Source organism: Triturus cristatus, chromosome 7 (genome assembly GCF_964204655.1).
Source record: "Triturus cristatus chromosome 7, aTriCri1.1, whole genome shotgun sequence".
In the NCBI taxonomy this organism is placed as follows: domain Eukaryota; kingdom Metazoa; phylum Chordata; class Amphibia; order Caudata; family Salamandridae; genus Triturus; species Triturus cristatus.
The window spans coordinates 532,057,039-532,084,289 of NC_140590.1; the positions used below are offsets into that span (position 1 = coordinate 532,057,039).

General features: G+C 44.9%; 1 protein-coding gene across 1 annotated transcript in view; it reads right to left on the reverse strand.

Annotated features, from left to right (window-relative positions):
* The window catches only part of CYGB (cytoglobin), a 160,364-nt gene that overhangs the window by 22,726 nt on the left and 110,387 nt on the right, over nt 1-27,251 (reverse strand). The window contains exon 2 of the mRNA XM_085616910.1: nt 20,192-20,423. Coding sequence (XP_085473036.1) covers nt 20,192-20,423 — 232 coding nt within the window. The remainder of the gene's footprint in view (nt 1-20,191; nt 20,424-27,251) is intronic.

Genomic DNA, 27,251 nt, shown 5'->3' on the forward strand with positions numbered 1-27,251 from the left:
TGACCAGACCTTTTTATCTGTGTTATGTGCGTGGGCCTATTGCTTCCTCTTGTGTAAAGTTCCTCAATGATGAGTGTGCCTAGAACTTAGCGTTGACACACTGTGTGTATGTTGAGTAAGTATGTGTGTTTAGTCGGGGGCATGGCTTGGCTGAGCAGTAAGATGGTCACTCCCTGAGAGGGCTCTGCCGGCCGGGTTTACAATCTGACATTAATCCTGCTACTATGGGGCTCTCAGAAATTCGTGAGACCGGTCCAGCGAACCCAGCGGGATGCGGTGAGCTGTTCATATCTGCCTGAGGCTGATCTGTGCAACGGTGGTGGTATGCACGGCCTAGATTCAACGTGCCGTGCAACCCTACCTGTGATGGCGGACAGAGCTGTGGTCTCCTGCTGAGCCCCGGGATGGAAAGATCCATTGGTGCTGCATGGAGTCGTGGACCGGGTGGCGGCGGCAGTGGTGTCAATTGTGGTGCCCCAGGCCCAGAGGAAAGACCCGGTGGCGCTGCGCGCTGTGAAGAAGCGTGGGCGGTGCCGTAACAATACACTGCCTGCAGCTGCCCCTAACCCCATGACGTACAAGCCGGGGTGAGTGGAGGCCATCGCAGCTTCCCAAGTGCCAGAAGGTGTGGGAAGCCCTTGGCTGTGCCGCAATCTGTAGGAGGCGGCCCCCTGAACCGCATATTGCCGGGTTACGACGGGGGCATAATGAAACTCCTGACTGCTACCTGCTGCTGCCCCAGGCCGGTCCCGTGCCGGCTGTATTTGTATCGCGGCCACCTGGTCACTTCACCTGGGCTGGGGCCGAGGTCAATGCACCCTGTGGGGGGTACGGCGTGTCGCCGCTGCAGCCTGCCAGTGCGGACTCGAGCCGCGTTTGATGCTGGGGCACGGAGCGGACCGGCTCCTCATCAGACCATGGATTGCTGCTGCCCTCGCCACTACAGACTTGAGGCGGCCGACACTGCCCATCTGCCGGGGCGAGGTGAACAACCATTACAACGCAACTTTTACAACGCACTGCCATTACAATGAAACTGTTACAACACAAATGCTGTGACATTACAACGCAAGTCTTTACATCGACTTGCACTAGATGGCGTGCTAACATTAAAAATAGTGTAGTTTACTATCCAAACACCTTCCCTACTGCAACGTGGACTGGAGTTAGAATAGTAAATTACCCTTTTATAATGTTAGCACGCCATCTACTGCAAGTCGATGTAAAGACTTGCGTTGTAAAGACTTGCGTTGTCACAGCATTTGCGTTGTAAAACATTTGTTGTAACAGCATGCGTTGTAAAAGCATGCGTTGTAACATCATACATCCCTGGGGTGAACGTGATCTGCCCACCCTGCGGCTGCAGCCGAAGGCCATAAACAAAAAGGCGTGAGGAGGAAAACAGCACTGCTGGCGTGCAACATTGCTCAGGCTCCTTGATCTTCACTGACACCGTGAGGCGGAGGATCTGTTGAAGCCCTGGTGTGACTGTGAGTAGGCCATTAGGCCCTGGGGTGCGGTTGGCTTGGGGCGCACCTCCCCCGCCATTGGGGCGCAGTCTCTAGATCTCCCCTGACTGCTGGGTGGTCCGCGGCCTGTGAGCTGGGTCGACGGCCCCGTAGGGCATGTGGAGCTGAGTGGGGTGGCGGCGGCCGGCGCTGACGTGGGCTAGGGATTTCATGGGGCACCGGGCACCCAGTCAAGATGGCCTTCCACTTGTGCTGGGGCTGGGGTGTGACTGAGTCTTCCCCCCGCTGGGCGCTGGGGTCTGGCCATCACCCTCCCCTCTGGCCAGACGGAATGCGCAGTGAGCCGCCTGGGACTACACCATGCTGTGTGGTGACATTGTTGAGAAGAAGACCGCTGAGACCCTGTGCCTGGGTGGCAATTATTGATCGCATCATGGGGAAGACCGACCCAAAACAGTCCAAACTCCCGTTTGAGAACAAACGTCATACCCGCACTGCAGATACGAGCTCTGAACCCGAAAAAGAATCCACAAATTCAGGAGACAGGCAGGAGGAGGACTTACGTACAATAATGCTGGTGGTCCGCTCAAATTTGAAGTCTAGACACCAAGCTGCAGGTGGACACGCATGAGTCAAGAATCGACGCACTGGAAAACCGCGCCTCGGAAGACCACAAATTTCAAGTGGACTCAAAAGAACATCTCCTCAACATGGAAAAAGTTCGAACAGTAATTACGGCGAAGAATGAAGATCTGGAGGCATGGTCTCGGTGCAACAACCACTGCCATACCCGAGATGGAACCATACGTCTAGTCCCAGCTACGTGAACTTTTTCCTGCTGTTCTCTCGACTGTCTTTGTAGTGGAGGGCGCGCATAGATCTTTGGGGCCGAAACCGCCTGTCGACGGCACACCAAGACCCATCATTGCGAGACTCTTAAAATACCGCGACAGAGACTCTATAGTAAAGCTGCCAGAGAACACGGCCCCATTAACCATCAAGGAAACAATATTTCCATCTTCCCGGACTTCACTCCCTTGGTACAGGCTGCACGAAAGGAGTTCCTCCCCACAAAATGCCTTCTGCAATGTGCCGAAATTCCGTACGCTATGCTCTACACGGCAAAACTGAGAAGTTCGTACGAGGGTGAGTCCCATTTTTTCATGGATGCAAAATCTGCCCACAAGTTTGCTAAACACGTCTGCTCTAAGAGACAACCTTCCGACTCACCCGTGTGCACCAGGGCAGAGAATAGACTGAGTGACAATGACTAATTATAAGACGGCTGCTGGGCGTGGATCTGTGTGCCACATCTATCATGACCGCCTTTGCTGGAACTCACTATATCTCCTTGCTCTGTTGCCCCGTGTTATTGTACAACCTGGCCACCCTGCCATCCATGCAGGGCAGTTCGCCGGTGACCCATGACCCCAAAGGGAAATCTCCCACGGTTTGATAAGTTTTTTTTTTTCCTGGGTTGTTTGGGTGGGGTTGGGAAAACACAACCCAATTGGGGGGTTGTGTGGGCGGGGGGTAGGGTAGGGCGGTTGGGGTTGGGAGAGGTATCACAGTAAGCAAGTAGTTTATTGCATTCACTATGGTATGCATGCGAAGCACCAGAGGGCACAAATTGACAGCGATGCCTTATTTTGTGAAGAGCGGTACTCACCTATTGGAGCACATACAACCAACAATTCACTTCAAGCACGCAAGCAGCACTACTAATCACACAAGATGACAGCAGTTCCATTTCTAACGTGGAACAAGCGTGGTCTAAATGATCAAAGGAAGGCGAGATTAGTTCACGCCTATCTAATTAGGCACAAGATTGATATTTGCTACCTTCGCGATGGCACTGACCCTAAGCTACACTACAGGTACTGGGGGAGGCATTCTCAGCAGCGTATTCTAACTACGCGAGAGGCACGGCAATCCTGATCAGACGCAATGTGGGTTGGGTCACTATCAACTCAGCTGTTGACCCCGAGGGCCGTTATGTCCTATTGAGAGGCAATCTACACTCAACTCCGTTAACACTGGCTGCTGCGTATGGCCCTAACACTGACGACCCACCTTCTTTGAATTCATCTGGTCTAAAGTTACACTGCTGGGCACTGAGACAGTGATATGGGAGGGGGACCTCAATGCTGTCATGCAGGACTCTCTAAACCGGGTGGGAGCATCCTGACAATAGCATCCCAAGGCTACTAACGTTCTTGCTACCATATCCCAATAATACGGGTTGACAGATATCTGGCGTGCCTGGAACCCGGAGCTCAGAGAGGGCACTTGCATATCCACATGCCACAATGCGTGGTCTCGCCTAGACTTTTGGTTGGTTTCCAAGGATGCTGTGTCTTAGTCTACGGCCATAAAGCAAATGCCACGCACTCTCTCCGATCATACCCCTGTCCTGTTTTGCTGGACTATTCTGATGACTATACCACAGGCTTTCAGTTGGCGTCTCCCGCCGCATGCGTTGAATGATACAGCATTCAGAGAAGAGATAAGAGCAGAGATATTGCAATATTTCGCCACTAATAAAAAATAGGTAGAATCCCCCTCAACCTTTTGGGACGCCTTTAAGGCCGTTACAAGAGGGGCCTGCATTGCTAAACAATCTGGTGTATTAAAATTAATCAGGAATACAACAAAGAGGGTCCCTGAAGCAATAATTAGGAGGGGAAGATAGTCAGGGAATAATCAATACAAAGAACAGAAATACATTCCCCCCACTGACACAATATATGTAGGCAATAAGTCCATAAATTAACTTGTGTCCACAGACCAAACAAACAAATTTTTTTAAATTATTTTTTTCACATTTTCATTTATTTTCCTAAAATGATGCTGTACATACTACTGTAACTGTAGTAGCAAAATTGCTACTGATGTTCAATTATTACATATACATCAAATGCATTATAAAATAGACTTTTACACAATAAATTTTATGAAAACAAAACAATCATATGCACAAACCCAACTGTAATTAGATAGCCAAACAATATTTAGAGTGGATTCAGACATATCAAAACAACAACAAAGCATAAAGAAATATTGAGAAAATACAACATAACCAAGACAGTAAAGCGCTGACGCGCGTTTCGGAGATCCCAAGCTTTGTAAATGAGCTCCTTCTTCAGGGCGCAAATACCTTTAACAGTCTCAGAGAGTAAAACCAGGTAATTTCTTTCAACACTGAATAATAATTTACATGTCGGGTATGAAGCACAAAGTACGTTGATGGTTTAGAAACTAGGGGTCTTCCCGTCGGAGAGTATAAGTCCAAAATGTAAACGTGACTTAAAAGTCTGGCATATCTCTCAAGAAAGAAGGTTGTAGCCGGAAGGTCAGTTCTTAGCTGATGAACACCCCATGAGCGGCGTCAGATGATAATGATATATGAGTAGAAATATAAAAAATCGGGATAGTATAAAGTGCCCCGAAACGCTCTATGTTCCAAAAGGACAATGAATTTGTGACCTCAATTCTGAGGCAAGCACGCACAGTTGGTAGATCCACAAAGATGGAAAATGCAGGGTAGTATGATATATCCTCCCGTGTCCTTAGGGGTCAAGTGTGGTTTCAAAAATAAATCAAGCGTGGCGATACGAATGCTTCCAGGGTCCTTCGAATAGCTTCAAGATCGCAGGTGTCATCCAATAGCCAAAAAGCGGGGTCCCTCAATCAAGCAACGGCTGTGTGAACCAGCCGTTGCTTGATTGAGGGACCCTGCATTTTCCATCTTTGTGGATCTACCAACTGTGCGTGCTTGCCTCAGAATTGGTCTGTGGACACAAGTAAATTTATGGACTTATTGCCTACATATATTGTGTCAGTGGGGGGAATGTTTTTCTGTTCTTTGTATTAAAATTAATCAGGACCACAATGGAAAAGATAGAGAGAGAGATACGTCAGGCGGAAACCCTGTATTTTCAGAGTGAACTGCCCACGCACTTGCCGACTATACACACTAAAATCTCCGAATATGATACTGAGGCAGTTTGTGAAACACAGTTCTTAGGGAAGAAGAATTCCCGAGCCCCCAGGTACGGGTAGGGAGACCGTCCTGGTAGAGCCCTTGCTCTCACACTCAGGCAACCTCGCACCTTGTCTTATGTCACTGAACTCCTCGACGATCACTCTTGCCCAGATCGGGGACAGGTCGACACGCTGGGAAGAATGAAGGAATTTTATGCATCCCTCTACACTGCCACACAGAGCAGCCCGCACCCGGAGCTGCAGACATACCTAGAATCTATTAAACTGCTGTGGCTGAGCGATACTCACTGTAAATACCTGGATATGCCCTTTACAGTGGAAGACATTACGCAGGTTATTAAAAGTCTGCCTGGGGACAACGCTCCTGGTCTGGACGGACTGTCGGCCTCCTTCTATAAGATGTACATGGAGGTGCTCACTCCTTATCTACTAGTGGTCTATCAGGAGTCCCTTGAAAAAGGCAACCTTCCGCCAACAATGCGAGAGGCCGTGATCATTACAATTTTAATACCAGATAAGCCAGCTAATAAGTGCGACTCCTACCGCTCGCTCTCCCTCATTAATATAGATGCAAAGATACTATCTAAGCTACTTGCTAAGAGACTGCAGCCCCTACTCCCGATTATTGCCAGGGCCGGATCAATCCGGCTACATCCCGGGGAGATCGACCACACATACCTTACAAACTTTCTTTTCCATCCTCCACCAACTGCCTCCTGATTTACCTGCACTCTCGGCCTTCCTGGACGCAACTAAGGCGTTCGAGTCCCTCGAATGCCCATATCTTTTTGCGATATTGTCCAGAATAGGCATTAGTGCCAATTTCCTGAAACTGATACAACTGCTTTACACCCTCCCTAATGCCAGACTCAGGGTCAACGGCCTGGTATCCGGCTCGTTTCATATACTGCGAGGCACCAGACATGGGTGCCCTTTGTCGCCCCTATTATTCACGATAGCGATTGAGTCTCTCGCCGCTAGGATTCGCCAACACCACATGGCTAGGGGTCTGGGCCTCCTGGACAGAGGACTAATTATCTCAATGTACGTCGACGACATCACGCTGTACATACGCGAGCCGGAACTAAACCTTAATCCTGTGCTGAGGGAGATTTCCTGTTTGGCGGCATGTCTGGTGTACAGGTAAACTGGTCTAAGTCAATCAACGTTGTTATCCCTGACATCTGCCCCAATTACGCTTGACATGGATTTCCTTTGACCTGGGCTGAAGGGGCAGTTAAATTCTTAGGGATCTGGCTCAGTAGAGAGGTGCAGGAGATCTGGTGAATGAACTACGGCCGGCTAATCACCTGGTTGGAGAGTAAAATAACCCTTTGGGCCAAATTACCACTCTCACTGGCTGGCAGAATAGCCATTGCTAAGACGATCATTCTGCCCAAATTCTATATCTCTTTGTCAACATTCCTCTTCCTATCACACAAGCCTTTTTTAAGAAGCTACGCTCCCTTCTGGTGACACACGTTTGGGCGGGAAAACAACCACGCATCAACTGGGAGGTGCTGACTCTGCCACTAGCGCAGGTAGGACTGGGGGTGCCGGATCTCGATCTCTATGCTTTAAACGCACAGGCCCAATACCTCCATTACTGGGCCCACCATATTCCTTTCCAGCCCCATGTTGTGGTCGAGAAGATGTTGACTCATCTGCCCCTCTACCATCTGCCGTCTACTATATCTACAAAAGACCAAACAAAGAGATAAACATGGTGGAGGCCTTGCGATGGACATGGGAGGATATTAGATGGTGCGCCAGGGCCCCCTCGCTGTACGCACCATCAATGCCACTGGCACACCACCTGAGGTTACCCCCATTGCATGACACTGGCTCTATCCAATGCGCACACCGGATGGGACTTGCCACTTTTGACAACCTTTATCCTGAGGGGGTGTTTCTGGTTAGGGGTCCTGACGGTGCCCGGATACCCGGGCTGGAACGCCTTCTATATTACCAGCTTAGACCCAATTGTAGAAAAGCCCACACTCCCTTCCCCTCGGCACCACCAACGGTACCTGCGCTGGAAAATATTCTGGCGAACCCGTCGCCTAAGAAACTGATTACACACATTTACAACGCCACACAAAAAATATCTCCGATTGTCACTCCTGTGGTGCTGGAGCAATGGAGTGCTGAGCTAGACCCACCAGCCACAGCGGATCAATGGGCCTTCTGCTGCGCACAGCTCCAATACCTCTCCCCTAACTACAAACTGAGACTCATTTACTTCAACTATCTCCATAGACTTTACTGCACGCCCCTCCAACTATTTAACATGGGTCTGAGACCTGACACCAAATGTTGGAGATGCGCCCACGCCCAAACATCCTTCCTCCACCTTCCGTGGTCTTGCCCACCTATCTCGTGCTTCTGGAGCGCAGTATTTGACACTATACTTGCGGTAACGGGCAACAGGTTAGACTGCTTCCCGCTGATTGCCTTACAGGGGTATGTGGCGGACGCTTCCTTGGGCACTAGCCGGTTATTGGCCATGATGCTCCTCCTGGTCCAGCGCCACATTACGATGCACTGGGGCACACACAGGGTTCCCACTGAAGATGTTATTACGTACTGTCAGGAAATGCTCTCGGCATATTGGGATCTCATGCGTACGGCGTCAAGACCCAAAGATATATGTGAACCATTTGTGACATGGGCTAACGCACGCACAATGGGGGCACCCCCTGAACCATCGCAAGATACGAGGACATTCCCTTCTTTTGCTGAGGTACCACCCCCCACTGTCCCAACACTGATGCAAGATGGTTAGAGAGGATATGATATGATCACAAACACATCACTCCCAGGTTACCATGAACATATCATGACAGGATTTAGCTTTAAGCAGGCGCTGTATATGCCTTGCTGTGTTATTACTGCCTACTACTTGTTGTCATTTCTGTAAGTCGACCGCTATATGCTGCTTGAATCTTTGTAATACTCAACGTGCTGTGCACCTTTGCTCAATGGTCATATAGACATTTAACTTGCCCGCAATCGCTTATGCTCATTGTGATGGCTGCAGATTGCTCTGTCATTCGCTGTAAACTGTCGCTAGCTGCAAAATCAATAAATAAAAATTAAAAGTAAAGAAAAAATTATGTGTGTGTAGTCTGCAAGTAGCACATATATAATAGTGATGCCTGTGTGTGAGTGAGTGTGTGAGCGAGCCTGAATAAAGAAACAAGTGGAATCCATTTTGTATACCCCTAGCTTGGAGCAGCACAAGATGGAGGATGAGGACACCTTCCCCTAGCAGTGGCTGGCTGGAAGGTGCACTGAAGTGAGACAGGGCTACCTGTAGAAATCCCATGACTACTTTTGTTATTTTTTTATTTAAAGTTTTATATAGCGCGAACATGATACAAGACTGGGTATCAGAGCACTTTACAAATCGTCATGAACAAATGAGAAGGAGACAAATATGGCCAAACAACATTGTCGTGTTAGATACAGGCAGTCACCTCAGAGCTGGTGGAGGAGGACCAGTTTAACGTAAAGTCCATAGGTCTATATACAATAGTATAAGTAACAAATAAAACATGTGTGTTGAATACAACAAAATGTTCAGGAACGATACAGGATGTAGTTACGCCAAGCTGCGTATGGAGGCCCATACAGAGCCAGGCTGACAAGACAATAGACACTGGCTAATTTCCAGCAAGTGACTGCTTATTGGTTTTTTCTGAGCTCTACCATTTGATAGAGGGGGAAGGTGAAGGGTTGGCCTGCAGTTTCTATTGCGTTCGGTGAGGAGATTTTCAGGCCAGGTCTGTCCTTTTATCTATCCCTGACTACAGCATCAGATAGGCTGATTGTAGCCAGATGCTGGGAGATGCCTCACACTTCTTTGCACCTGTATTCTGTGTTCTTCCGTTTTTCTAGACAGCCCCTCCTACCTGCTCTGTGAAGCATCAGGCTGTGTCTAGTGATCAGCCTGAGGACACTTGAAGAGAGAACACTCTGATGTGTTTCTAAAGTTGGAGACAGTAGATACACATTCCATCTCTAGAAAATGTGTATAAATGTGGGAACCAGCTGCCCCACATTTTCCGGTTCCAAGTTCTTCATAACCAAGGACGGGATTGCTTCATATAGTACTCCAAGGACTGCACTGCTGTGGAACCACGGCTAACATCAATCTGACAGCCAGTTTCCCAGAGATGAAAGGGCATCATCTGAAGTCTACACTTTCTGCTAGAGGACTTGGCAGCCTCCAAATGGCCTGGAAGTCTGCCTGCTGAGTGAGTGAAGGGGTGGAAGGACAGCAAAGCAAGTGAATTTGCTATGGAGATTAAACCCATCACCCGCTACATGCCCACGATAAGAATCTTGAGAAACGTGACCTAAGTGCTCATTTTACTTTCCGAGGTAAGTGACACAGCTAACCTAGCTGCTGGTAGTGGAAGCTGTAAAGGGGTGACCCGGTTGGGATTAGCATGAGGGGAATCAGCAGATGTAGCACCACAATGAGAATCATAACAAGGATGACTGTCCTGTATACTGGATTGAATTGAGTACTATTTAGTACTGCTGTGCGTTTAAAATAGTTCTTGTTTTTTCTTAAAAAGATGAGCTCTGGGCTCTACATTGAAGTTATAGTATATATTGATTTATTGTTGAGTTCTAAGCTCAATACTACCTCTCTGAGAAGCCTGTGATTGCTCAACCTCGCTAACCTGAGGGACAAGTGTGGAAAGGGTTGTACTTGGCCTAGATTGTAGAGCTATAGTTGGGGCCCAGTAGCTCCTAGCTGCCATCTAAAGCCCCCCTACTCTAAGTGAGTCTGTCATTCATTATGGCATGATTCAATTTTTGGAATGCAGTTAAAACTGTGCATATCTGCAGACTGTAATAACTGCAAGCCAAGTGGCTAGACTAGCCCTTGAGGACCACTTCATATTGCCTTGTAAGTACTACATTGGCACCCAAGGGAGCCTAGACTTATATTCATATGCAGTAAGTGTTCTGCATTTTAAAACAAGGAGTGAGAATGCCTGCTGGCATCCCAAGAGTATCCCTCAATTCTTTGAAGTGGCCTACATATAGCAAGCAGTCTATACAAGCATACAATAGCTTTCTGATATCAAAGACATGTCTTACTCTTTCTAAAACTCTTGAAAACTGGCCTATTTAAACATCACTTAAAATGCAAACTGGGATTGTGACCTGGAAAGTAGTAGGACTACTAGACTTGCCATTCTGTAACTTCTACATTCCACATTATAGAGTCCTCTTTCTATTCCCGAATCACCACTGCTTTGTGCACTACAAATGATCCTCAATTCAAGGATGTCACAACAAGGAGCCAAAATGAATAGGCTTAACTACTACATCCTGAGTCTTTCCCGCTCTCAGTCTGGGGGTACCCTAATCTCTCTAGCCAATGCAAAAGCCATCCAGCGATCAACACCCTGGTGAAGATGGAGAGCGGAGGAGATCCCATGCTGTAGGAGATGTCTGATTTACTTTTAAAGAAGAGGAAGCAAGATGTACATGTGGATGTTTATCAACAATAGCACAGTATCAAACATGTCTACAATCAGTGAGGAAGCAGGGCACCCTATCCAAGGACCTTCCTTGTGGAGGTCACGTTCACTAGTCAAATGTAATGAGTGCTAGTAAATCAGAGAGAGTGAATGCCATCTTCAGATTTCCAACCAGTCATTACACAAAAGATCAGGACCTTCCTCTTTGGAAAAGCAGTACTTTGTAGTAGGAGATCAAGCCCTCTTTCATCCATTGGCACAGTTTGGACAACCTAGTTGCATTTTACCCGATTGCTCTAGGTTTTTGACCCATGGAGACACGCCTCCCATGTGAGTGTACTTTAGGTCAGTCACAGTCTAAAAATGACGTTCATTCCAGACCTCTTCTTCCCAGTGTTGATGTTCCTCTCTTACTTAGTGCTGCACATATTTGAACGCTGTGAGTGGGTGAATGCCTGGCACAAGAAAACGTGGATGAAGCAACAGTTTCTATGGTGTCAGTCAACTTAGTAGTTCTCAGGCACCATCTAAAGTAGTGCAGGAGGCTGCTCAGATTGTATCAGCCTAGCCCCCCTACCGACATGCCAACCAGTCGTGCTGGAAGGTGATACATATCTCTGACCCACATTCACAACCTTGGGAATACATGTCCCAACATCCTCTCTTACTCACTATATCATAAAGAGTAACATTGAAGCTTGTGTGTCTTCCCCCAATGCTGTGGTGCTGGAGTAGAGCAGCACTTCACTGTTCTCTGTGCACTGCCTCTGTCAGGCTTCTTTGGTTCTCCTTAGGCTTTGCCCATGCACTGAAAGGTCTGACTAGAGAGAAAGTTTCAGGTTGTTCTGAGGACTTCAACACACATAACACTGAAAATTAAGTAGATCTGAAGTACAGACTTCACTAAGCCAGTGTACGTTTGCCAGCTTTTAGTCATTCCTGGTTCGGATCAGATTCCTTCCTGGATGCAGTGAGCACCAGTTGAGGGCCAGTAATGTGAAGATGTCTTCAACACCTTTCCTGATCATTCGAGCACTTGTGCCTTCCCTGCAATGACAGTTCCAGTAGCTTGGCTAATATCCATGTGTCAGTGCTACATGCCTGGGTACTCATGCACCCAGCCCTGACCCCCATGTCAGTCCCCAATCTGGTTTACGAATTCTCTGGTAGGGTCTTTTCCACATGGGAATCACTAAAACAGACCCAGTAGTAACCCAGTTCTGTACTACAAAAAGCCAAGCTTAGCAAATCTGAAAACAGAACACAGAAACTGATATTACCAGTAACAATGAGCCATAGACTTGCACTTTAAGAAAAGGCAGTAGCTTTCAGATAGTGCAAAAACGATCTAGGTGCCATTCATTGTCCCTTGCTGGAGAATGAAGGCATCTATGCCCTGGATCTAGCCTTGGTGCACCAACCACAGAATTTTCTCTGTTTGGGACAGGAGCCACAGACATGGAAGAAATCAAATTCTGAACCAGCTGTGTCCACATCTCTGGACAATAAATATGGGGCCTTTTTATGTCAAGGATTAATCATCCAACTCAGCCCCTTGAGGTTATGGCAGCCTCATTGAAGGTAAATGTATTCTCCCTCCATATAGATGAGGAGGCCAAATACCTCAAAAGCTAAAGTAGGTCTGATAGAGACTTCTAGGCACAGATTCCTTACCTTAGAATATTCCCCAGGCATCAGACTGGATCTGGAAATTTTCAAGCTGTACCCTTGCGCTCGGGTAGATGGCATTGTTTGGCTCCATGTCGGCATCACATTTTAATGTGCACAGTGACTATATAGGTTCTCCTGTCAGAGCTTTAAACATACTATCCATCCAAGTACATGCAATTTCTTGCCAATACAATTAGCTTGTTTGGTAACCTCTACGACAATCTGAGTGTCGTCAGTGTATGATGTTATGGCAAAACCAAAAGATTTGATAATCAGTGCTAAGGCTGCAATATAAACATTAAAGAGGGTTGGACTGATAGAGGATCCCTGTGGCACTCCACAAGGGAGAAAGAAAGACTATGGCTTAAACAGTTCTCAGGCTACGAACTGCATCATGTTTTCCAAGAAAGACTTCAGCAAATTCAGCGCTGCCGGAAAAAAGAAACGGGAAGGTGCACTCGAAATGAAGTCAGTCAATCCAGTCCAATATAATCCAAGAGGTTCCTTCATTTATTGGGTTCAATTTAGAGAAACAGCACACAGCCAACGTGTTTCGTCACAAAAGTGACTTCGTCAGAGCACTCGCACATCCAATCAATATGTTGAAAAGAATAAGTAGATCTAAATAGATAATTAACGCGCTTCACAATCTGGCAAAATAGGTCATGAATCAGTCAAAAGCGAAAATTTAAAAGCATAATGTCCGAGACATTTTTATATGTATATTCAGTGGGCAATGGTCTTGTAATCACTTTCCAATTGTGAAGTATAGTTCCATAAATTCGAGAACTAAAATCAAATCTGGTATTCTTACCGGAGATGCCACCTGAGGTATTATGCCGTAATGCGCCACACTCTACAGATTTGATTTTAGTTCTCGAATTCACAGAATTAACTTAAGACAAAATCCTAAACTTCCTACTTTTGGTATTCACAGAATGCACTTCCTACTTTTGGTATTCACAGAATGCACTTACTACTTTTGGTAGTCACAGAATGGATTTACGACTACTAACTTTACGTCCGCACTCGGGCTGGATATTCCGGCCCGGAGGCGGAGCTTCCGGCCTGGAGGCGGAGCTTTCGGCCCAGAGGTAGAGATTTCGGTCATGGCTAAATCTCTGCCACCGGCCGGAATCCTCACCTCTGGCCCAGAAGCTCCGCCTCTGGGCCGGAAGCTCCACCTCCGGGCCGGAAGCTCCGCCTCTGGGCCGGAATTTCCGGCCCGAGTGCAGACGTAAAGTTAGTAGTCAAATCAAATCAAATCAAATCAATCTTTATTCGGACGCCTGAGAGGCAACCATAAAAGCACATAAAAACACATTTAGCAATGACATCTTCAAAGTTTACGGCGTAGAAGAAGCAGGAATACTAATACAAACATATGTATAAAAGGTGCGTTGCCAGTGGAATAGTCTGGAATAATATAGGTGTATTAGCATGTAGTTTGTAAAGACTGAAGAATAAAATAACATGTCACAAATTCTGCCTGTGCCTCACTATCAATTTTAAGAAAATGACAATCTGTTTGGCAAACAGTTCTGTGTCCAATAGTTGAATAACAAGGAAAGCAGGGCGACATCTATGTAAGCCCCAGATTTTCAAAATCGGGATTAACCACTGCTTTCTCAATTCCAGTTAGTAGTCGTAAATCCATTCTGTGAATACCAAAAGTAGTAAGTGCATTCTGTGAATAGCAAAAGTAGTAAAGTTTAGGATTTTGTCTTAAGTTAATTCTGTGAATCGGGCCCATTGATCCCCTTTCTGCACGTTATTCACATGTTCTTCTATTTGTTCTTTCTTTGTCCCAGGAGGACTTTGCCATAGGCACTGTTAAAGGTTATCTCTCTGCCATTTCGGAATTCTTGGGGCTGTTGGACCAACCTTCTCTGTTCAAGACATCCGTTGTGACTAGGTTCCTGAGAGGATTACGGCACTTTTCTGCCTAGGCTATTCATCATGCCCCAGTAGGATCTTAACCAGGTTCTTACATTCCTCAAGTTCTCTCCCTTTGGGCAGTTACACAACCACCTACTTTGCTTGCTACTATTAAAATAGCTGTTCTAGTAGCCATACTATGGGCCAGGAGGGTCAAAGAACTGCAGGCCATCTCTGAACAACCTCCTTCTACCATCTTTTACCCAGACAAACTGGTTATGAGGAGCAGTGCTTTCCTCCTCCCAAAAGCTGTGACACTCTTTCATGTAGGCTGAACCTTCACCTTGCCTACCTTCTTTCCTCTGCCTCACCGTTCTAAAGAAGAGAGAGACTCCACCATCTGGACTCAATAAACTTCTATATTGATCGCACAAGAGAGTTCCGGGTGGACAAGCAATGCTTTGTAGGCTGTGTTGGAGCTAAGAAAGGGAAGGCAATGCAGAAACTGACCATCTCATGATGGATAGTGCTCTGCATAAAAATCTGCTAGGCACTGGCCAAAAATCAACCCCTTGAGGGCTTGCGTGTGCATTCTACCAGAGCCGTGGCTGTGACCATGTGCGGAGTCCCTGTCCTGGACACTATTAGGCAGCATCGCAGACATCATTGCACACGTTCACAAGCACTACTGTTTGTATGGTAAAGTCCGTTGTGATGGGCACTTTGCCTGTTTGATCCTGCAGGACTTTTCAGTCTAACCTGTAAGCAGACCCACCTCCTCAGAGGTATTATTTGGGTATCTATTCTAAGGTAAGAAATCTGAGGCTAGAAGTCTCTATCAGATGAACAAGTTACTTGCCTCCTTCGGTAACGTCTTATCTGGTAGAGACTACATGTAGCTGAAGATTCCATGCCTCCCCACTTTGCGAACTGAATCATTATGGTCACCCTTCTGAGGGCCTTAGTAATGAAAACCAGTATGTCAGCATTCTCCGTGGATCCACACTTCTGGTGTGGAAATCAATGAAAAGAAACTGACGTCAGCATGCTGGAGCGGCACCTATAGGCACTGTGGACGTCACATCTGGTGCGAATGACTCCACCTACCAGCACGCAGGGGTACTTCTTGAAAATGTCCACTGATGCCAGGGGAGTATTGTATGGCAAGGAATCTGCGGCTAGATAGTCTCTACTAGGTAAGGTATTACCGAAGGTAAGTAACTTGTTCTTCATGCTTAGAGTTGCTATGGTTGTCACTAAGACAAGCCAACTCTGTCATGACAAGTTAGGGTTTGTACTTCAGTTACACATTTGACCAATATCTCACTATGTGCCCCAAACATGCTCAGAATGAGTATAAGTCATATGCATCTTTGGAAACTAGGTGGCTGGGTTAAAGCTGATGATGTCTGTGGCCCTCATGAATGTAAATCGAGTAATGTTAAACATAATGAACGTTTTTGGACTATATAAACAGTGCATGCCCAGGACAAGGTCATTGGCTTGCCATTTGATGCAAAAATCCTTCTCATCCACCCCAGCAGCATAGAATTGCTGCAATCAAATCCCTGAGCTCTATCAAGCTAGTCTGGCTGGTCCCCAGACTCTTCACCAGACCAAGATATTTTAGGGCTATTGTTCATCGCAAGCTTTCGGCCAGCACCTCTTCCTGCTCTGCCTTTGGCTCCCTTTTGCCCAAAGAGAGACATAGGGAAATGCATACAGCACCAGCGGCCTCGAGACATGTCCTCACTGCTTCATAGCACAAGACACATATCTTTTAGTGAGAGACGCTCTACTTCTTCAACCATCACTAGACCCAGATTACTAATGAATTCTTGGTGGTCAGACGTAATTATTCTGTCTACCCTCTACAGCTGCTGCTTTCTAGGCCACATCTTCTTCAGAATACTTCCTCTGCCCGAGGAGGCAGTGGGGTGTAGGGGATCATCCGCTCCCTTTTAGGGACAACAAAGTCTTCCACGCTGTCAGCAAAGTGGCAGGGCTACCACTAGTTACTTGTGTAAAAGAAGATACAACTGCTATCCCTCATAAATGGTTCATATGTGGTAAACCAGTCCCAACAGTGACTGACTATTCTCAGTAGACCTCCAGGATGCAATTTTTCATGTGCCTTGCATTACCACAACAGAATGTGTACCAGTAACCCCAAGGCAACTGTGTAATTAGTTACAAACCGTTTAGCCTTTCCATGGCTGCAAAAGGTCCATTGTCTAACTTTGTGTCTGCCTGGTAATGTCATCCTCCAGAATGCTGGCAGCGATCAATCGAATTAGTTCTCTGAACCCCTTTGATCACAGTAAACTTTAAAAACGGACACTCTAATACCATAATAATGTTTAAGTTCGCAGCAGCAATAGATGTGGCGACATACTTCCCTTGTTCCCTTGCCTAATGGAGCTAACATCCACCAAGGAGACATGGATACTGGCTTAGAGAACAGCTTCACAGGACTGCATACACAACCTTAGGGGGACTCTTCACAACAAGATGAAAATGATACATCCACAAAGAACACTGGAATGAGCGCTGAAACTAAATTATTAAATAATAGTTCACTTACTGTGTTAATTAAATAGGGCACCAATCTCTGACGATCCTCTGTTGTACCAAGGTTTGCATAAAGCTGCCTACAGCTGATGGAGGGTTAGGCTGGGGGCTGAACAAGTTTGAACAAGCCCACTGCAGAAGTGTGCATCTCCTATCCCTGCAATGGAGCATTTAGCAGGCATGGGGAGGTTTGGTTTTGATGCTGCTGATGAACTGGGATATGCGCACTGTTTCGCGGACGATACCATAACACGCCATTAATTGTCACAAGAGGAAACACAGGGTCAAGAAGCTAGGATCACTGTTGATGGGGATGGAGCTCAACATGCAAGACTTGACAGCTAAAGAATAAAGGATGCGCTCCCACAAGCCCCTTCAACCAAAGCTAATGATAAAGGTACAATTTCACCGCATACGGATGGACCTTGTTAGTTCCCTGAATCACTTTTGAAGAGGGAGTTTCCATATTCATTTACTCATAGACAGAGCCACCAGTTACCCAAAGATGTTTCCAGTGTGAGGAGTCACAGCAGTACATATATGTGATTTGCTGATTCAGTGTTTTTTTTCAAGACTGCCATCGGTTATCATTACGGACTCAGGGGCCCCATCGGGCCTTTGCCCCCAGCATGACTTCTCCAAAGGACTCCTACTGATCAGTGAAGCATTAACACCCATCCTCAACACCTCCATCGACTCAGCCTCATTCCCGAACACCTGGTAACACACCTCCGTCGCACCCCTGCTCAAGAGACCATCCACCTACCCAGCCACTCTCTCTTTACTGTTACTAGTTAGTTGGTCTTGGTATGTACAATAAGCGATCCTCCTTCAGCATATAGCAGTTGTGTGTTTGGCCATCTGGTGTATATATGGGCTAATTGTTCTCCCTCCTTTAGTGTGTAACCATTACAACACTCCCTCCCTTAGTTCAGGGTAGTTGTGAAGTCCCCGATTCATATAGAATGGTTGGATAGCTAGTCTACTTGTATAGATGAAGTTGGTTGCCGAGATATATTTTGATGTTCTGATATGTTTGATGGGCGCTCTCTCCCTTATATTATGCCTTTGTATTAGATCACATTTGTGACCTTTCTCTTTTATCATAGAAAGCCTCAGGGGATCTAAATTTGTGGCATAGATTCTCTCGGTAGGGACGGCTTAATTCAGAGCCCATCTTCAGCACCAAGTATTTAAGTGGTCACCCTCATTTACCCATGAAAAGTCACCTAGGAATAGCCTGGGGTCACAGCTGCTACACCTTTCTGCTCCTATGCTCTTGGACGTTAATGAAAGCAGCAGTAAAAATGGAGAATGTAAATGAGGCTTGAAAAGCCATGTTTACTTACTGTAGTTTTCACTCATTGCTTTTCCCTTAGATCCTTAGCAACAAATGGACTGCTGGGTATTTCAAGATATGAAGGAAATCACTTTCACTACCCTTTGTATTTTTGGTTAATCAACATTCATGCCATACCTTTTGTAAGGGTGGGTTATATGGCTTCCATCCCATGCCTTAAGGAGTTAGGAGGATAACATACTATAACTGAGATTTGGTTCAGGTTAAAATGCCTTCCACACAGGTTAAGGTGTAGTTAGGGATCCTCTCCAAACATAAAGTGTAGAGGTAGCCAATTTCCCCCCACGTGGTAGGATAGTTTGGATAACTCCCTTTGCGTGGAATAACTGTTTTTCCCTCCTGAAGCTAATGGCAAAAGGTAAAGTTTCCATTAGGCCTGGACGGAGTTCGTGGAGTTGCGCTATGCGGAAGTTCGCGAAGGGACCAAGAAACTCTGCCGCACTATGCAGAGTTCTGCAAGTGGCAGAGAGCGTTAGCTCACGCCGTTCGCGCTGATTTTTAACACTGGGTGCTTGTCCTATGCTGGGAAATCAGGGCGAACGGCACCATATGCAGCGCAAGAGGGCGCTGCTTCTTTCTGCCGCTCGAGTAGATGTTCTGCTATCGTGGCAGCTTTCTCAACGTGAACGGGCTTCTCAATGCGAACGGTCGTGACCATTCGCGATCAACAGCATTGAGAAATCTCATTTGGAGAATGGTCTAGCGTTTGATTCTCCATGCTCACCCTCGCCAACGTAATGTTGGCGAGTGAGGAAAAAACGTGGCTCCGCTTCGTGGAGTGGAGTTTTTCTGAACTCAGCATGCTCCACGGAGTACGGAAAACTCCAGAAACTCTGGGAACGGAGTGGAGCTCACTGCTCGGGCATAGCTTCCATTCATTTAATGTGAAAAGGTTTGGCTAGATCTGTAAAATGGAATGCTGTTTGGCCACCCGCTAGAATAGAAGGAGGAAGTAATTTATAGCTCTTATTATGAAAGACTTGCGTGTTCTTTCTTTAGCATTTTGTGTTATAGTGGTTTGCCTTCTTACTATTAAAGTGTAGGTGATGTCCCCCTTGCTATAGTGGCATTATATGCACTCTTCTTTAGCATGAGAAAACAATGTTGTCTCATTTGTTCAGTATTCAGTGGTGTGGTAGTCTGTCTACAGCTCTCATAAAATCAGTGAGGTAGGTGGTCTACCACATATTTTTCATTTGGTGGGCATCCTTACTTGGCATCCCTCATCTTTAATGAGAAATGTTTGTAGAGCCCCTCCTTAAGTATTTGAAAAGCCAGGGTTAATGTACAGTTTATAAAGCACAAACAGTGCCTCCTCCTAGAAGAGGGGCGACTTTACCTTTTCATCTCTATGAGGGGGTTGTACAAAGCTCACTTATTGCTTCAGGTCTTGCCCAAGGTTTTATTATTCTTGTTTTATCTTGACTCAAAAAAAACTGTTTTATTGTTTCTTTCTTGCAAGGAATTATGATGGCCTCTGGGATAGCAGTGAATGTTTGAAAACAAATTATTATTTTTGTATTGGATGAGGGGTCAACTCCTCAGCACAGTGCAACTGCAAGTCTTGCCTCTTGTTGAGAAAGATTAAGGCAAATACATATCTTTTCATGCATAGGAGGAAGATGCATTCAGTCCTTTAGCCTCCGATATATAGTGTATGTCACAGTTCCAACTCATGCTCACATTTTGGAAGACAGCGCTCTGTGGCCTACGCCAACTAACCATATGCTTACCTGGAAGTACACAGGCTCCACCTTATGTTTCAGGGCATGGCTCCTGCCCACCAGGGATAGGATGGTAGAAACCTTATCCATGTCATCAAGGTTTTCTACGACATTGTTGATAGCGCCCATGACTCGTCGAGCATGCTTCCTTAGCTGCACGCTCCTCTCCATCTCCAGTGTGTCTTCCATGTGCTTGAACTGGCTGAAGTACTGCTTGGCCGATGGGAAGTTGACAAAAAACCTGGTCAGGGCAGAAAATATAATTAATTAATTTTTTATAGCACTGTCACTTTATACCCTTTTAGCTCCTAGCACTCCGCACAACACAGATTTTGATCAATTTAGGTGCACATAGATGATATATGACACATGAGTATGCAAACGCATTATACAATTAGGATTCAGTAGAGACAGGTTCATGCCATTGGTACACGGTACATCTAGTAGAAAGTGTTACCCTTTTTGTTCATCTAAGGTCATATATGTTACGGTTGATTAGTGCGACAGTCCATTAGCATTATTAGCACCAACTCTACTGTATGATGGACACATGTGGCTAGAGTTAGTGTTGGGAAAATGTGGATTAGGTTCTTAATCAGCTTGAAATGTTAATGTACCAATTTAGGAATGTTGTCATCACGTTTTAGAAATATTCATTTCAGGGAATAACTACAGCTGAGTGCTTTTTACTATACTTGGTGCTGATTCACATGCGGAACCGTACATCTGCACATATAAATGGGTACTTGTTAGAAATTGGGTAACTGGTTGACTGGGGTGTGAGCCCTGGCCATGCCGCAACCACAATCCTAGTCCAGGTAAGAGTCAGGCAAACCATAAATTGACCTGTGACACCCTCATAACTGGGCATAGAGCAGTCAGGCTTAATTTAAAAGCAGTGTATAAAGTATTTGTGCAGCACTTCAAACAGTGAAAACACCACACAAAAAGATCCCACACCAAGTTAGAAGAATAGATCTGACTTTATTAAATAAAACAATCGCAAAATAACAAACATCCAATTAATAGAAGCGTAGATATTAATTTTTAAAGTTCATAGAGACAAATAGTGCCACAAAGCACGATTGGGGATATCTGGTCTTGCCAGACTGGGACACAGTCCCAATGAAGCGCGAATCAGCTAAAGGGACCCAGTTAGGCGCGCTGAACAACTATCTTAAATACTGGTTGCAGAGCGTTGCGTGGATCGGTGCCGAAGATGTGTTGCGCAGCAGAGGCGATGCATCAGTTCCGAGATAACGGCACTTATTCCTGTGTAATTGTATGCAGTTGTGGCATATAGTTTTGAAGGAACTGGACTGATGGACTAGAAAACTTAATCAGATATTCCCCTCTTTAAGGTCTTCTATAAAGTGTGCGTCACAGGGTGTGGTTCGTGACTCACATGTTGGGACAGTTCTCCCAATGCCAAAGAAGATCAGTTTACTCACGATTCATTTATTTTTGCAGTTTATCTTACTCGAAATTCTGTTATTTTTGCAGTATATGCTATTCTACAGAGGAGAGGGTTCCTTCCATTCAGGGGTAATTTCCTGTTGCTTGCTTGATACTGGAGTGAAAAACCAAACAAAGCATGATGAGTTCCGCTTGTTCAGATGGGGCCCTTAATATAGCCTTAGAGTCTGCCGTAGCGGGCTCTATCAGCCATTAAAGGCCCGCTCTAGCGTTAAAGGCCTGAGTGATGCCCTTTAACAAGGGAGCAGGCCTTTAATGGCTGATAGAGCCTGCTATGGAGGGCTCTAAGGCTATTACAACATTACGCCCCTAGAGAGCAGTATGTTCTCATTTGTAAAACAAAGGCCTCACGGAGCCCGAGGGGATTGAATTCTCCTCAGGCTCCTATCAGGCCTTTTGTTCACAGCAGCAGCTGTGAACAAACATTGGAATGTTGGAGCTCCGGGCTTCTACCGGCCATTACAAGCCCAGAGCACTCCATTGTCTTCAATGGACCTCCCATCACTCCAATGTTCGAATACCTTCTCAAAATGCTTGATTCGTAGTCCCACGTTTCACCAGTCCCCCCTGTGAAGCATGTGATTTCAAGAAGGCACCAATCAGAAGGGACTTTGAAAGGCTGCAAGGACTGGAAGAGAATAGGTCACATGTTGATCTGACTCATAACAAGTCTTGGTTCATCTGAAAGGGGCACAGATCTGGGGTTTAGTCAACTCCCACTAAATCTCCCACTTCTCCTAACTGGAAAGGCCTGTTGTGGGTGGGTGAGCACTGACGTACGTGAGCGCCACCTCCAGTTTATACTGTAATCAATCTAGTCATTCTAGCGCCTTTCCCAAAACCTACATGCACTTCCTGTCTACTTTTCAGAGTATTAAGACATATATAGAATGAGGTTATGCAGCATCCGGATTAGGCTGGCTGAAGGCCTTCATTCCATCTTTATGTGCCCAATTAACCTCGGGCCATTTTATTCCACATTAAAGGAATACTTCTTGCCAGAGTGTACACATCTCTGTATAATCTGCTCATAAAACAAGGATGTAATGCGAGAAGGGAGACATGGGTCTTAAAGGGAGTGGGAAGTGAATACTGGCAGCTGGCGAGGTAAAAAAGAAAGAAAGGAGCAGAGACAGGGGAAGAGAAACGCGGTAGAATGAGGGAAAACGTGCAGAGGTCCGATGGAGAGAATAAAGAGGGCTCTAAAAACAGAGTTAGAAGGAGAAGTAAGAGTAAAAATGCAAAAAGGAGGGAAGGAGGGAAGAGAAGTGGAAAGAGGGGAGAAACGGAGGAGGTAGAAGAGGAAAGAGGAATAGCAAGGGCGAGAAAGAATGAGTAAAGAGGAGTTATTTAGATAGTAAAGAAAGGAGGAGGAGTGAAAAGATGTGAAAAGATGTTGGTGATAAAGATGCAGATAAAAGGGGAGCTTACAAAATAGGGATGATAGAGGATTAAAGTATATGATAAAGGAAAGAAGAAACACGCGAGGAAGAAAGTGATAAAAGGAAGAAATTAGATGTGTATAGTATCATCACACGACTGCTTTTTCACATAACAACTGTAATAAAGTTGGCCGAGGCACGCAGAGAAGGTTAAAAGGTTGTTCTTTACTTGAAGTTAGGCATTTACAAGGTGAAACTTCCCATCCTCGCAGAGCCAGCAGCAACTGGCCCGCTGGAGGTCCAATCCTAGCACTCAGAATGTAATCCATGACATGCTGGTCATTGCAACAACCTTTATTCAACCCAGTAGAGAAAGGATCTGCCTGCTCCACAGTTGTCCTCCTGCTTCTGTAGTACCCTCCTTCAATACATTCTAGAAGGGAATACAACAGTGCAGTAAGGTAGCCTTTCCCCTCACATAATTACAAAAAATAAAATAAATAACAGAGAGTCCCAACGAAAAAACTATAGGAAAACATTTTCATAGGGATGCTGTACCATTTGTTTAATCACAAATAATTTGCCCATACGTCCTGTCCACCAGAAAAAGTGGTTTCTGGGTTATCTAACCATTCAAAAGTACTCTTCGCATGCTCCCAGGATAGCAAGTTACTTCCCATTCTCACATCACTCTTTTTGCACCCGGAGAACTTTGACATGGGCCATACCTTATTTAGCACCACTGAAAAAGGCAGAATTGTATTTCACTTCCTTGACACATAGAAGCTCAGTGTGTTTACTTTCTCCTTTCTTTACTCTTTTATCTTTCTAAACCTTGACCCAGCTTCCTTCCTATGATTTGACTTCCTCAAGCCAAGATTTATATGCTGCCTGCGCCTTACTTATTCTTTCCCTCACCTCTTCAGGTGGTCATTCTGTTGGTCTAAATCTAGACAGCCAATCAAAATTGGGTTTAGTTAATGGAATCCTTAATTTTACCAATTTAAAAGGGCTGTGATCTGTAATTTCATTGATTAATTATATATGCCCACAGCAACCACCTAATCTCCTTCTCCCACTTAAGTTTGTTATTGTTAGCCAATTGGATGATACCTTTTAAAAATCTGTTGCATTATTCCACACATCTATTCCCTGTAGGATGATATACAGAAGTGGCAATAATGTTAATGGTGTTCCTCTTCAAGTCATTTTGAAATACTTTGGATGTAACTTGCAGGCCATTGTTGCTGATCAAAGTTTTGGTTAACCCCAGGCAAACATACCACATCCAAAAACATCACAACCGCTTCACTCTCTGCGTTATAAACTATCTTGACACATGGCCACTAAGAAAAAAGATCAGAAAACACATTAAATTGCATTCTGCCTTCTTGTCCGGGAACATAATTAGGAGCTTACAAAACCCAGCATTTGAATTGGTACCCTGTGAAGCTTTCAGGTCTGATCTTTGATGCTTCTGAATCATTTTCTAAAACTTTTACAAATTTGCTCACCCAAACTTACAATGTATAATAGTGCATGCTATTCCCATGAAACAAATTAATATGTGAGGTTCTGGGTCTCAGAGTATGTCAATTCCAAACCACTGTTCAGAAAAGCAGTTTCTGTAATGGAAAAATGGACGCGACTCTTGCTTTCTTTTATTGGCACAATTGCATTGGTTAAGATGTCTATGCTACCCCATTCATGTTTGCATTTTCTACGGTGTCCTGCTATTTGCAGGCTAGTTATTTCACCAGGATTAACAGCACCACTGGGGATTTAATCTGGTCTAACAAGAGACCCAGGATAAATTCAGTAATGCTACAAAAACAGTGCATAGTGGAAGGCGGTCTAGATCTACCTCATTTTAGAAGTTATTATGCGGCAGCTACCTCTCAATACAAGAATACAAGGTTTTTTTCTCCCTAATAATCAACATTGTTTCGCTATTCATCTATTAGATAGAATACTAGCAAAATGTGTTTTGCTACAAGATTTTAGAAGAAGCTTGGAAGTGATGAAGATCTGTACATAAGGCCAATACGAGACCTATGATCCATGCTGAGAAACGGTTAGATCAGAGGAAGAAGGGGCACTAAGAATTTGGTAACGAGTTAACATACGACTCATTAAGCACTTTTCTCTTCACAATAAGACCACATGGGATTTTGTGAAAAAACCTAAAAAACTAATTGGATAAAGGGGATCATAGAAACATTTCTTTCCTATAGTCAAATAGCTTTTTGAGAACCCATCCAACAAGTGAAAACAACGTTTCCGCTGACTATGTTTCAAAACTATTTTCTGAAACAATTAATGTGTGGTATTGGACAGTGATAAAAATGTGTTAATGCTATTAGACAGTCACCTGGGAAAGGGCCTGATGGAATCCTGACAAACTAGTATGATCCGAGACTAGTAAATTTACTTTTTCCTTTCTGAGAGGTACTAATCTCAGAGGCGTGCAGGGACTTTCTAGTTGGATATTATGTTACACAGCCTAAAAAACTAAATACATTTCAGAGCACAATTTCAGATAAGTGCAGCTAGTATTGCAAAAAACAATTTCGGATGCTAGTTCCACATGATCTGGACATTTCAGCAGCTTAATACATATTATGTGGAAGTTTATAACTTTATTTCTGCATTTTAATTCTAAAAATCAAACCCTATCCACTGATCAATATGCTGGGGTGTACTTTTCAGGGAATTAGACTGGATAAGGGTTAGTGCAGATGATTCTCATTAGCATGCTAATTGCTCAATCCCTAATTGCACAGCGATGAATGGTGTGAGATCCCTACGTTTTTCCATTGCTTTAAAAATGTTACCCCAACCATAAAATTTGAATACAGCTATGACAAACAGAATGGGGCCACTAATAAGTTTAAAGCAATGTGGAATACGTTAGAAATGTATTATGATCTACCAATTTAGGCTGATTCAAATTGTGGGGCAAGATTTTCTTGTGGGGTAGAATTCCTTTGCATGAGACTGCGGCAGAGTGCCGTCCAGTATCGCACTTTCATATTTTTTCCCTTTGAAATAAATAAATGATAGTTTTTTTTGTATTTGCTTTTCTTGAATTTTTCAACACCAAATTTTATTTATTACATTTTTACTTCTTAAATCATTTTTTTTTTTTTTAAAGGCAGAAATGAGCCGTTATACAGAGAAAGAAACTTTATATCGGCAAGGAGGTTTAAACATGAAACCTTCATAGAGAGAATGGCAGTGTAGAGAAATACCATGGGAAGCAGTGTAAGGAAAGTAAAATGTTACATACCCTGTAAGCATCTGTTCGCTGCATGTAGTGCTGTAGATTCACATGCTGTGCATACTTCTGCCTTCTAGTGTTGGGCTCGGACATGTACATCTTGTTTTTCTTCAAAGGAAGCAGCATATTTATGAGCCCCTATAGCCACAGGAATGTCACTTTTTGCCACGAGAGGGTACCCCAACAGACTTGTAAAAAAGTCTCTCAAATGTGCCTGGCACTGCCCCAGGGAAGAATTTCTCAAGCCAAAAGAGAAACCCAATCTTAACAAGATTGTATGTGTCACCACCTTTGGCACACACACCAATCAAGTCCGCAACCTGATCACGAAAAATTGGAATGTTATCCAGAGTATTGATCCTACAATAGACACCTCTGTTTGCCTGCAAATGAGGAAAAAATATAAAAGATCACCTGGTCAGGTCATCGACAGACTTAATCACCGACAGGACAAACACATTGGTTACTGCATGGGGCCTCCCCAAAATGAAAGGACACCACAAATGTGGCAATTGTGTTTCCTGCAATTTCACGTTCAATACCAACACATTTGAACATGGTAGTGTAAAACACGATTTACAATTATTCTCTGACTGCAATACAAAGAATGTTGTTTATTGCATATGGTGTCCGTGTGGCCTCCCCTATATTGGACAAACGCAACAACCGGTCAAGGCTCGCATTGGTCAACATCACAGCCGTATACGCAGATCAGTGAAAAACGCACCACTTGTGTCTCATTACAATGTAGAAGTTCATACTGCTGATGAAATAAAGTGGCAAGTAATTGAGATCGCCACTCTTCCAGAAAGAGGACGTGACATCCTTCAGATACTCCAACGGAATGAATGCCGCTGGATAGATAAGGTGAATTCAATAAATGAAGGGCTTAACTCTGCTGAGGAATGGAGAGGATATGTCACTACCCTTC